The sequence below is a fragment of the Suillus subalutaceus genome (assembly GCF_016647625.1).
Source record: "Suillus subalutaceus strain FC151 chromosome Unknown DFJ58scaffold_826, whole genome shotgun sequence".
NCBI lineage: Eukaryota > Fungi > Basidiomycota > Agaricomycetes > Boletales > Suillaceae > Suillus > Suillus subalutaceus.
The window spans coordinates 1-10,065 of NW_024541075.1; the positions used below are offsets into that span (position 1 = coordinate 1).

At 47.1% G+C, this 10,065-nt stretch overlaps 3 protein-coding genes across 3 annotated transcripts; 1 reads left to right on the forward strand and 2 right to left on the reverse strand.

The window, feature by feature from the left end:
• Positions 1-173: 173 nt before the first annotated feature.
• DFJ58DRAFT_739913 (uncharacterized protein) lies at positions 174-422 on the reverse strand (the record flags this gene model as incomplete). Its single annotated transcript, XM_041387059.1, has 2 exons — positions 174-226; positions 281-422. The coding sequence occupies 2 exons, from the start codon at positions 420-422 to the stop codon at positions 174-176; spliced, it is 195 nt and encodes a 64-aa protein (XP_041234609.1).
• A 1,990-nt stretch (positions 423-2,412) lies between these two features.
• DFJ58DRAFT_478671 (uncharacterized protein) lies at positions 2,413-3,713 on the reverse strand. Its single transcript, XM_041380580.1, has 2 exons — positions 2,537-3,713; positions 2,413-2,470 (listed from the first exon to the last, which is right to left on the reverse strand). Exon 1 carries the CDS (start codon positions 3,599-3,601, stop codon positions 2,558-2,560), a length of 1,044 nt encoding a protein of 347 aa, XP_041234610.1. The 5' UTR covers positions 3,602-3,713; the 3' UTR covers positions 2,413-2,470; positions 2,537-2,557.
• A 956-nt stretch (positions 3,714-4,669) lies between these two features.
• On the forward strand, positions 4,670-6,621 carry DFJ58DRAFT_909335 (WD40-repeat-containing domain protein). The gene is made up of 10 exons (XM_041395136.1): positions 4,670-4,902; positions 4,957-5,019; positions 5,092-5,095; positions 5,153-5,308; positions 5,356-5,438; positions 5,505-5,614; positions 5,663-5,826; positions 5,875-6,078; positions 6,138-6,252; positions 6,309-6,621. The coding sequence occupies exons 1-10, from the start codon at positions 4,790-4,792 to the stop codon at positions 6,557-6,559; spliced, it is 1,263 nt and encodes a 420-aa protein (XP_041234611.1). The 5' UTR covers positions 4,670-4,789; the 3' UTR covers positions 6,560-6,621.
• The last annotated feature ends 3,444 nt before the right edge of the window (positions 6,622-10,065 follow it).

The following is a 10,065-nucleotide window of genomic DNA, read 5'->3' on the forward strand; positions in this document are numbered from 1 at the left end:
GATATCTCGGAAATCCATCAGGAGTTTGGAATCTATGGTAATGTTCAGTGCATTCCATACAAAATGGCAACTGGATGAACGCACATTGAGTGCAACAGACCCCAGCGTGCAAAGCAACAGTGGTGATAGGCCAGATGCTTCTAGAGCATAACCACCGATGTATAGCGAAGTGTTCACGGAGTAACTTCCTCAGCTGCGACAAGCAAAGCACCACCCAATACTCGAACTGAAGGTTGTAATAGGGTTTAAATTATGTCTTCAATAAATCAAAACGACTTACTGATGCAGAATACCAACAGCAAGATCCACCCATCACCTCGGGCCATGCCGTACTTGGACACTATCTTGATGGAAACTAGCAGGAAGGGAACATACATTGCGATGGTCACTGCTGCAAGGACGCCATGAGAGTCGAGAGCCATTGTTCCTGAAAAATTGGAGTGGAGGGAAGAGGAGGAGTGATGAATTATGGAGTATGATGGAATGGATGGCTGCCTTTTGTATGAAATCATGGTGGACAAGGGCAGTGCTAGTGGGTGCTACCCTGAGCTGCCTCATTGCGTCGTAAAAAACGAAAACTCTATGAGTTTGACAGCTGCAAAGCTAGCAGCTGCGAGAGGCTGTGACGGGAGGTGAGCATGAAGCGGATGCAGTTGAACTTCATACTGCGCTTGAACTTTGAAGTACTGCGTAGTATAGTAGGGTCGGTCCCTGATCAAAGCCGTGGCTGGCAGGACAACCAGGTACGTAGAATCCATGAATCGCGGTCCGTACCAAATACACAATTCCTTTAGGAAATTAAATTTGATGCATCACATCGTCTATATCGCACCACAGCTTGTGACTTACGTTCTGGCAACCAAAATAACAACAAGCCTCTTGGCAGTGCAAACAACAAAGTAATGCAGTGGAATCGTCAATTTTTTAGGCTCACATGACGTTGGATTCAATCCAACACCAGTGTTCGGCAAACGCACTGGGTCGGACAGTTCAGAAGCACGACCCTTGGTTAATGTCAAGTTGGCCTCATGCATGGCCACTGGCTAGAGGCCTCATGACCGATCGACCTATCGATTAATCGGAGCTCCGAACCTACGACTTATTCAGCACAGCTATCACTGCAAACTTCACTAGGCTTTGGAGATGTGGGGAACCGTAGGGCACATGTTTGTCGGCAGGGACAACTCGGAGACGCGCCACCTATGTCATGCCATTCGATGGGGGCCGCCATCAGAGAACCGGTGGATTCTTTAGGGTGCGTTTCGTTGATTGCGGAGCCTTTAGGTCTTAATATACGACATATTACTTTGAACGACGAAGATAAAGGACATCTGATGCGGCGGCAGTGGCTCGACAAGCTATGAGCCGCTGTGGTCGGGAACGAGCAAGGTTAGGTGGCCCGCTCGATTATCACGTGTAGCCTGGTACTAACTCGTGATATCACCGTGGCACTTCCCTTCGTCCGACCAACGACAGCTCAGAGACTCTTTGGGATTGTTACTATGCTTCAAGCTTCAGTTGTCACCCACTCATTATCAGCCGAAGACAAGTTACCAACGACCATATGTCCAACTAACGCCATTCTTGCCTCCACAACCAGTCAGCATCAGCTGGCGCCAACGTCGCTTAGGCACGTGGGAGCCCAACCTACCAAGCAACCACAAGCGTATCTTAAACTAACATGTCACGTATCAGTGAGTGAGTTTTCTCAATAATACTCCTGCAGTAGATAGACATAACTTATGTGTGGGTATGCGAGTCTGTGCGTACGGGTCTGTTATCTGTATAATGATAGGGGCGTTTGAGTGGATCGGTGGACAGTTGAACGTTGAACTGACATCAGGTCGTGATGATCAAGGATGACCAACCGCTTGGTTTGACACAGAACAGAACCAGCTTCCCAGTGGATGTTGGATACGCCCAATAGAAGGAAGTCATATGCATGAGGGAGATTTCTACCCCTTTCTGGTTGCGGCTAGTTCGGGATTCTGCAATTTGTGTCGAGTTGAGCTGAAGGTTTTGCCGCGGAGTGCGGAAGGTTTATCAATTTACCGTCGCTTAAACAAAATGCTAGGATCGGCGCCAGGACCCAAGTAAGAGACACCAACATGGAGTAAAACCGTTAAGTAACATGTAGCTAATTAGGGTTCGGCGTAGTTTTTTCGTAGTTGAGACGCAGTAAGATATACATTTTACGCACGAGATGTGTATCGAGTTGGCGACTCGGAGATGACGAGCGCGTTCAAGGAGGAGTTGGTTGGGGAGAGGTGGATGCACAATTTAGCATATTATACAATGACCAGGTAGTAAAGCCGGAGGACAAAAATTGTGAATGATGGAATGCGATCACAAATGAGGCTTAGGTCGTTGCACAGCATACGCATACGAGGATAATGCATGGGAAACGTACCAGCTCAGACTTCTAGTTGCACTCTTGACCTATACGCCCACTGTGTCTTGGTGTTAAGATCTGTTAAGAAACATATCGTGGTGAGTGATGATTTTGGACTTTGTTGGATGAAAAGCTGAGACGTGCGCGCGGTAGTTGATTATGTCTTCACCATTGTTGTGACGCAAGAGACATCAACATCGATAAAGCCCTGTCAGAAATTCGAAGGTTCACACCGGTTGGGTCACTGGCGTCATACATCTGCCAGACGGACAGCGGATCATGTCCTGTTCGAGTGGCGGTTCGTTGCGGATATGGAACCTGAAGAGCGGGAAACAGATAGGCAACAACTGGCGGGACGGAGATAGCGGAGTATGGACGATGGCATTGTCTCCGGACGGGAAGAAGAAAGTTGTTAGCGGAAGTGAGGACGGCGGAATGAGATTGTGGGACATTCGACACAGGCAAAGTTATCGCGAAATGGATGGGACATACAAAAACAGTGTGGTCTGTGTGCTGGAGTCGAGATGGTTCAGCGAGTAGTGAGCGGATCCATTGATGGGATTGTAAAGGAGTGGGGACGTGGAGAAGGGAGAGACAAACCTCGGTCCAATCAAGACTGGGCACAAAAACGTGTACAAAGTCGTCTACTCGCCAGACATGACCATGTTTGCAACTGGTGGATGCGACGAGCCCACGGTTCCTGATAACGAGCACCCAGTCAAAATCTGGGATGCGAAGACAGGCAAGGTTTGTTGCTACTCTCAAAGGGCACAAGCGCCCTGTGTTTTGCTTGGCTTGGACTTTGGATCGAAAAACACTTATATCTGGGTCATCTGATCGCTCGATTAGGACATGGAATACTTCAAACTGGAAACAGATCGCATTACTCGATGGGCACACTGGCACTGTCTTTGCCATTGCAATATCTCCGAATGGCCCCATTCTCGCAAGTACATCATCCGACAATACAACACAATTGTGGAACCTCGACAACGGCCAGCCCATCAGTTCGCCCCTCCACCATACGAATTTCATGAACAGCGTTTCCTTTTCATCAGATGGAAAACTACTAGCCACTGGCTGCGATGACAAGAATGTATATACATGGGACATTCCTGCTGTATTAAAAGGAGCCGGCCTCGACGACCTTCTTTCGGACCAGCGCGACAACTCAGTAAGTGATGTTTTCATTGAGAGTTCTCTTTGCATTTGAGCTTATGCATTCTAGGTTGATGCTACACGACGTCCTGTCCGTCAGCCAATTAAGGTCTCCCCTCGGGTACTCCGAGTTTTTTTCGACGACTCACCAGATCGTGCTCGTGTAAGTAGTTAGCATCTCCTCCTGTATTTTCCTGATTTTATGTTCTCAGTTTCCTGCACGACCCGATGTTCATGATACGTCATCCCTATCCCGCCTGTTTCACTGGACTCGAAACCTACTCTCTGGGGGGAAGTGGCTCTGGGATCGAGCGGCGCTCAGTTGATATCCCGTATGCCAAGGGCAAACGTGTATGTCATTTCTTCCCTCTCAGAAGTTCGCACTTCATTTCGCACCGCACAGAGGAACGCTTGTGCAAGAGAAAAGCGGAGGCCAATTTCGAAAAACGCTACTGCAAGTACCTCACACCCAAATGCCACGCAGCAATCCAGTGGCGCGGCTCAGTCACAATCATCTTCACAGCCACATGCTGCTATCTCCATGCAGTCTACCATACCACCAGCCATCGCTACTCCCGAAGCTACAACTTCCAACACCAATCCTCATGTAATGATCAAACACGCTGGACGCTGGACTCGCTTCTGGCTCTTTATCTGTTGCACCTCCCCTGAGTATATTGATGGTCATCACTAATCTAATCTTCCCATCCTTTACGAAGATCTCACCTGACATGCCATGATGTTCATCTCATCCCTCGAGTTACTTACATTCGATGGAGATTTTATTTGTATATACCTCAGCGAGCACCAGACTCCTGGAAGGCGCCTTTCGCGTGAGTGATCATCAGGAAGGTTGTTATTGGTGTCATTTACTATCATTACAACGTACACACTATCGTATTTATAATATTCTAGAGCACGGTACAAATAAAAAGGCTAACGTAGCTTCCAAGTTCCCACAGTAGCTAACTCGGACTCCTCGGAGGAGGAGCTGCTGGTTTGGCAGTACTGAGCAACTGGACCTCAGACTCAGAGAACTTGGAGATCACGTTGCATGCACCAGTTGACAGTTGTGATGGATGATATTCTGTATATGTAACTGTAGCACGTCTTTGCCGTGATTCAAATATTCAAGCTCAAGGACTACTAACTTGAATTGGTTGCGACGCCGTCTACCTAGTCACATGATACTACAAGTTTGATACAACATCGACTTATAGAAGTTCAGCAAATGCCAAGATGGACTGGAAGCCTGCTCCGCTTGACGTCTCCCACCCTCCAGATCTTGTCCTAACAAACAATCTGGACGTGGATCCTGATTTCGCAGACAATTTCGCTCGTTGCGCCAGGTGGTATGTCTTTCAGTCAACCACTTTGAGCACCGTTCAAATATCAAAACACTGAAGGTGTGCAGATGGATCAAGCTTTCTCATCCAGTGCGAAAACAGGGCATTTCAGCTGTTTAATCTGTAAGTATCGTTGTTGTCCGAGTCATCTACAATCTCAGATACAGTTTCAATCCTGAAGTCAAGACATTCAAGGTCAGTCGTGTTGCGCATGATTTAGCTTTTTCACCTATCGAAGCGTCCTGAAGGCACACAGTTCTCCGCTCACCATAAGCGTACATTCTCGCAGTCCTCAGCGGTCCTCAATTTTGCTTGGTATCCTGGGGCATCATCCAGCAATGCTCCAGCTTACTGTTTCGTCGCTTCTGTGCGTGACTGTCCAGTGAAGCTTCTGGATGCTTCGGATGGAAGGGTAGTGTTCATGTACGTTTTCGTCAGACCGCTGATCGACCCCACTAGCTGAGAGCCTCGTACCCGATTATCGATCATCGTGAGAGGTTCATCGCTCCTCATAGTCTCGCGTTCAACTTAACAGCCAATAAGTAAGTCTGTCATGAAAACTCTGTTTATGTTTGATAATAATCACCACGGGCATCACCCACACCAAGGCTATACTGCGGTTTCGAAGATGCCATCGAGATATTCGACATACAACAACCTGGGGAGGGCGATCGGCTCCCGACCACGCCTTCCAAGAAGAGCAAGGATGGCCTCAAAGGCAACATATTAGATTTCCTAGATCGTATGAATGTTGATCCAATTTCAGGCATCGTATCCAGCATAGCTTTTTCCTCCTCTTATGACTACTACGCGATCGGCAGCCTAACACCTTCCTCACAAGCAATGGACAATATTGCGCTGTATTCGGAGTCAAATCAAGCAGCCATCATGCCTATAGGAGGCGCATATTCTCAATCCGGAGTCACGCAGGCATGTCACCTGGAGAATTAGTAGTAGAGCTTATCTTATTCCTTACAGCTGAAGTTTAACCCGACAAAACCGCATATTTTGTATGCTGCATTTCGTCGACACGATGCTATATATGCATGGGACCTTCGCAGTGATACATCTGTACCTGTGAAAGTTTTCAGGATGTCCCCTGATTCTCGCAAAACCTTAACCAATCAAAAAATCGAATTCGACATAGATTGCGCTGGAAGATTGTTGAGCGTCGGTGATCAGGTACTCGACTTTCACAGATATCCACCATTCAGACTTCCTGGCTAACAATCTGGTTATAGAATGGATGTGTTTCGATGTTTGACCTCGGGGATTCGGACGAATTGGATTCTGAACAGTCATCGGTGATTTCGCTGCAAAATATCGCCCCAGAGATGACTTTCAACGCACACGGAGGCAAGTATACCAAACACCTGTGCTCATCCCTTTAAAGCTGATCTTTGTGACCGAAGATGTGGTTGGCTGCGTGGCATTTCAGCCCTTGCACTCTAATCTTCTGTCAGCATCGGGCTCACGCCATTTTGATGAGGACATTAGGGAGGGTGATTCTAGCGATTCCGACGGGGATTCAACAGACCAAGAGTCGGACTTTGAGAGCCAAAATATGGTCGCAGTGTCAAGGCACCGACCACTTCCATATGTCAAAGACTCTTCTTTGAAGTTGTGGTCATTCGACCCCACGCGGACCGTACATCACGCTTGATTGTTACTTATTTCGAGGCGCCCGAATGCCATTGGACCTGCTTTATTGCTCACAGTCCAGGTCGTCTGCCGAACAAGGTCATTGAGATTTTTGTCGACGAATTCTGCCTTCGCCAATAGTTGTAAAGGATGTCAAAGATATTAATGTGAGAACTCATCGCACCCACTGCACAACACTTTGTTGCATTCTGACTCGTCTAGAGGAATCATGAATCATGGCATGCATTGTCACGCAAGGTCTTTTGTACCACACAGTAATCATGATGCGTTCTCTTCGATGCAGACAACAAAGTGCTAATTTGAATTTTCTATTTTCTATTTCGACCTTGAGTTGCTCATGTATGGTGGACGATAGGTTACGGTTCGATTTGCCGATTTGCCGCAACTTATTTGGAAGTCCGATCGATGCTTCTTCTAGTATTACAAGTATACCTAGGTATACCTGTAAATTCGTGTCACACTCAGTGCATTCCTTGCTTGCAGACCGCTGCAGATAACCGGTTGACCTGCAAGCACCTCACGCAACTCCTACAACCTCTCGTTGACCTCTCACCTCTTGCAAGTGCAGCATGCGGAAACCGGTGCCTGTGAGACTCCCACACCCTTGCAAGCCTGAGTGAGCCTCCTAATTGTCGAGTCTCTGCCGATGCAATTAGCTTGGATGCGGGCATCGTGAAAATGCTGCAAGTTTGCAACTGTTGCGGTAACTGCTGCGACATGAGGTGTATTTACACTAACTTACTATGCACCTGTTTTGTCGCTGCCATCTGCGTATATGATGCGTTGAAGGCATTAAACAACTTCACATGATGAACTCACTCGGTACTTGGTATTTTGAACTGCAGCACTGAAGGCCAATATGTGGTGAGATTTGTCTTCTTGTTCCTTCAGATTGAAGTTTCGGGCTTCGGTTTCGGGCTTCGGTTTCCTGGATTCTGAAGCGGACAGGCTGGGCCAAAGAACTATGTTTGCCGCATTAAGCATGATACTGGTACCATTCATTCGGCTCACTCGTAGTTAAGTTGGTACTATGATCATTGATGAACCGGAGGGTGCCCGTGGCACCTCGTTTTTGATGGGTTTTGTCAATTTAACCTCCATCATCCTCATCTATGTCCGTTGTATTTGAAATACACTGGCAAGATACATACACCGAAATAGAGAAAGGTCATACTATCAGAAGATGGGAGCGAGCGAGCGGAGGAACTTGATGGACGGATAACAATGGCATTCATGCTTGATATACCGTAATCCAGTGTTTACATCGCCAAAGTGAGATTTGAGGAATGATATCTGATTGATCGAAGTGTTTCAGCCCAAATTCCAGTGCAAAGACAATGTGCATCCAGGGATACCAATGGGATCAAGGTAAAAGTTGTTGGTGAGATCGCAACACAGTGACTCGTGAAGAATGTTTGAACGCCGCATATGATTTGAGCGCGGTGCCCGTGCGATTTTCGAAGTATTCTTACTACAATGTCCAGTGTGCAATGCAACGCTCAGCCTCGACGCATTAATAAAACCATGTTGTTCGTTGACCCAACACAGGTTTGAACGGCGCCCACAGTCGAGCTCGTGACAGACACTGACTATAATTATTAACACAAAGGAGCTGAAGTGGAGTACATGCCTGAACCAAAGTGGAGCAGAAGAGGGGTTCGGGTGGAGCACATGGCGTCGACGCGAATTGGTTCCGCGGGATTAAACGATCCGAGTCCATTCTTACAATATGTAGATAGATATCTGTTGGGTATTAACTTGCAAATAATCAGTCGCCTCGATTTGATTCGCCTCTGCGGCATCACTACTAGTATGATACTAGTATTAGTATAGCCCAGAGAAAGATCAGATATAGCTGCTGCTCCTTGTTATCACCTTTCAGTCAGGCCAGGGTCACATGCAACTCGAATCTCGGACAGCAGCGGTCTCCAAGTAAGGTAATGCATTGAGAGTGTGACACAAATTTGCATGTATACCTAGGTATGCTTGTAATGCTAGAATAAACATCGCGCGGACTTTCAAATATGTCGCGGCAAATCGGCAAAATCGAACCGTAACCTATCGTCCACCATACTCATGATAGTAGCTGTTGCATATATCTTGTAGCGAGTAGTAGCCGCAGAATGTGATATATGTATTGACATGGCGAGGTTTGTGCTTATCGCATAGATTCTATGCCTGCTGCATCGAAGAAACGTACGAACATCTTTCTCGGTCACTTCTTGACATGGGCTCTCATTGTCACTTCGAATTGAGACCCCAGACAACGCGCCCTGACGTTCGTAGCGGACCGAACTTTCCCTAGTGTCTTGGTGCATTCTCCCAGCCGAATAACCCGGAGGATGCAATGAATTTGCAGGATCCCATGGGTAATTGAGTTGGGAAAAACCGTGACCATTCCTGAACTGCCTGGAGGAGAACCCTTGTACAGAGGTAGGCTCCTCAGGAAAACCTCAAGGCTATAGTCCACAGTATGAAAGAGATGATCAATGTATGTGTCACTGAACTGCAGCATGCTATTTAGCGTAACCTTGGCGAGACTTACTCTAAAGGCGCTGTCCACGGTGTCTTCTCATGTGTAACAAACTCAGTCTGCCAGAGTGGGGAGTAGATGCTGCGGGGAATGCTGCGGGGAAGCGTCAAGGAACACTGTCAGAGTGGGAAGTACATGTTTGATGCGAACCAAGGCTTTGCGGGAGTACTCATCAGCTTTCTCATGACATATAAGTTGACTAACGCTATCTAAATGAGGAAGGTCCTGTGGTTTGAAACCAACCTGAGTGTCTCGAGAGAAGCGAGCCAAAAGTACTGTTCCATTCATTTGCATCTCGCACCCGTTCTTAAACCAAACCTAGATGAGTCCGACCCTCATTCTCCTGCTGGATACCTGGATCTAACTAAAGCCCTTCAGACGCGTCGAGTGTGAAAACCATCAGCATTCGTTTGCGCCCAGCTCTTATCCATATATTGTGCGTATCCTGCATTGTTTTCGTCAGTGTGAACTGTAATCGCTAAATTAGTCCGTGCCAGGCTCTCCACTTTCAAGTTCCATTTTTTTGGCAGCGAGAACCGTCGAGCACAAGGGTCATCGTCAACTCCAAGTCGCCGTTGTTGCCAACTTCGCAATGGCAAGTATTAATTTGTGCTCAGAAGACGCGCATCCTTATGTTTAATAGAAGTCGACTGGTTATATAGTACTCTTGGAATCAATTCTACCCTACAAGATTTTCCAAAACACTCACACATTCCACGGGATGTATCATACTGTGTTATCATCCACCACGACTTCTTGCTGCAGATGGTGTTATGCACGATCGCACGGGACTACACTATCAACCCCCAGTATCCAGTAGGACGCGACTCGATCAACTTTGTCACTACATTTGTTATCACTACCAAAACGAACAGATGCAGAGCAGATTTACAGAGTTATGCGAGCAAATTTAGGGTACTACCAACACTCTATGGGATGAGCGCTTTACCTTAGCTGTCTTCGCATTTCTTTGT